Consider the following 2,208-nt stretch of genomic DNA (forward strand, 5'->3'; position numbering starts at 1 on the left):
TTATAATATTCATCATAATAAGTAGTGTGAATTTTAAAGTCTTTCAGCATAGAATAGAACAAGAAAATAAAGTTGTAGTTAATAATATCTAGAAATATATCAGCATTGTTATAATATCTATACATAGTGCCAATTTATTCTACTTAGACATTAATATCAAAAAGATGTAGTTTCGGGGGCTAAGAATGTACGCATCAACGTAGAAACGTTACGCACAACACTATTTAAAGGCATTTAACTGCAAATAAAAAGATATATACCATCAAGCAGTACAATTTTCCTTTACTTGAATGAGGAAAAATATAATATAATTAGCCAGTAGAATTAGTCAAAACAGAAATACACATTTTCAGCCAATTAATCATTCAATAACTGGCTAGATTTGTAACTTCCTCAAAGCAATAAAAAGCAAACAGTATGATGAATATTACAAACTATTACGACAAAGGTTTAATTGAAAATACAATGCTTATTATGATGAATATTATAAGCTATTTACATAAGAATTAATCACAGATACTCTTAAAATTCACACTACTTATTATGATGAATATTATAAGCTATTTACATGAGGATTAATTACAGATACTCACGTCCTTTACCTCACATTCAAATTATGGTCAACAACTTTTTAAACAACATGTTTTAGGTTTAGTATTATTAGTAGCCTGCTTGTTTAATCTTATTGTATTACTTTTGTGAAAGGGTTTATGGAGAAGTAATAGTTATTTTTCTTAAGTGTAACTAATTACTGAAAAGCATTTATTTTAATACACTTCTGTCATATTTGTTGCTAGAAGTTGAGTGGATTTTTGTTAGAGGTAGTTAACTTCTTCCCTCTTATTGTTTCAATAATTATTTTAACCCTTAAAAGAATTTCAAATTTAGAGGCAACCTACAGAGAAACAAGTTCAACTGGCTGTACTCTGGTAACCAAAAGAGTTTATCAGATTTGATTTTGATGTCAGGTGTGTTCATTAAGTTTATTTAAAGCTAACGTTTTATATTTTTCAACAGATTCTTTTAGAGAAGTGGGAGAAAACGAAAAATGATAAAGAAAAAGAAGAAATTAAACAAGTAGGTGGATTTTACATTTTAAAAGTAAAATGACACACTCCAGGTTAAAATGTTGTAGGTAATCATTCACTCTAACTATAGTTTTTATTTCTTCTTGTCCAACTGGCTGTTGGTAGCCTTCTATTTTTGATTGTCAAGATTGGTTGTAAATAGTTTGCTATTTTTGATTACCATGTGGTTGTGAAACTCTATATTTGTTCAACTGGCTATTATTATTTCTGGTTATCTAACTGGTTGTAAATAGTTTCTTTTTGTAGTTATCCAACTATCTATAATTAGTTTGTTGTTTCTGACTGTCTAACTGACTGTAAATGGTTTTTATTTCTAGTTAGCCAGCTGGTTGTAAATTGTTTTATATTTCAGGTTATCAAAACCAGCTGTAAGTATTAATAGGTAGGCAGAGAATGATTCTGAAGAAGACAGACCAATATTCTGTTTCAACATGTTCCACCATCAATAATACTTTTCCTTATAAATCATTGTTTGCCTTCTTATTATTGTATTAGCATAATGTGCTTCCTTACTCGAGTAGCTGTAAGTAGTTCGCTGTTTCTGGTTGTCTAACTGGCTGTAAATGATTTTATGTTTCTAGTTAATTCATTCTAAGCCTGCTGAACCCATTTCTTGTACTAAGTGTCATTCTTAGGGTTTTCACTGATAGTTGCTGACTCCTAAAGTGGAGTGCAAGAGGAAGAAGATAGATCCTTTATGTTACCAGTGAATTTCTGGCCATATGCTGTCCTATTGCAGCCCAGCTTTTGCTTTTCTTAGCTGCACCATATGGTACTTCTTTCTTATTCCTTCTGAATGTCCCTGAAATATTTTTGCTTCCCATTTTTGCTTTATGTGTGAAGAGGAGGTTGATATCCTGTCAGTAGAGTTCTGCTTCACCCATGGATGGCCTGGTACATATGTATAGGTGGTGGTCTTACTGTGCAGATACTCTGCCATCTGTCATAGGATCTGAAGTCTATGTTGTTTTTTTCTGGAAATTATTCAAATATTATATTGGAGACAACAGTCCAGAGAAGAGCTTGCTTTATGGTTTCCAGCTCTATCCTTTTTGGATTGATAATGTTCCTTACACAGTAGGGCTCTAGTGAAAACATCTGCAGCTATTAATGGCTGGAG

At 31.6% G+C, this 2,208-nt stretch overlaps 1 protein-coding gene across 1 annotated transcript in view; it reads left to right on the forward strand.

The window, feature by feature from the left end:
• Positions 1–2,208, forward strand: part of LOC106473618 (RNA-binding protein 26-like) — a gene marked incomplete at its 3' end in the record, with an annotated part of 41,076 nt that overhangs the window by 31,402 nt on the left and 7,466 nt on the right. The window contains exon 13 of the mRNA XM_013934302.2: positions 1,018–1,077. Within this exon, the coding sequence (XP_013789756.2) occupies positions 1,018–1,077 (60 nt within the window). The remainder of the gene's footprint in view (positions 1–1,017; positions 1,078–2,208) is intronic.

This window comes from Limulus polyphemus, unplaced genomic scaffold (genome assembly GCF_000517525.1).
Source record: "Limulus polyphemus unplaced genomic scaffold, Limulus_polyphemus-2.1.2 Scaffold6334, whole genome shotgun sequence".
NCBI classification, from domain to species: domain Eukaryota; kingdom Metazoa; phylum Arthropoda; class Merostomata; order Xiphosura; family Limulidae; genus Limulus; species Limulus polyphemus.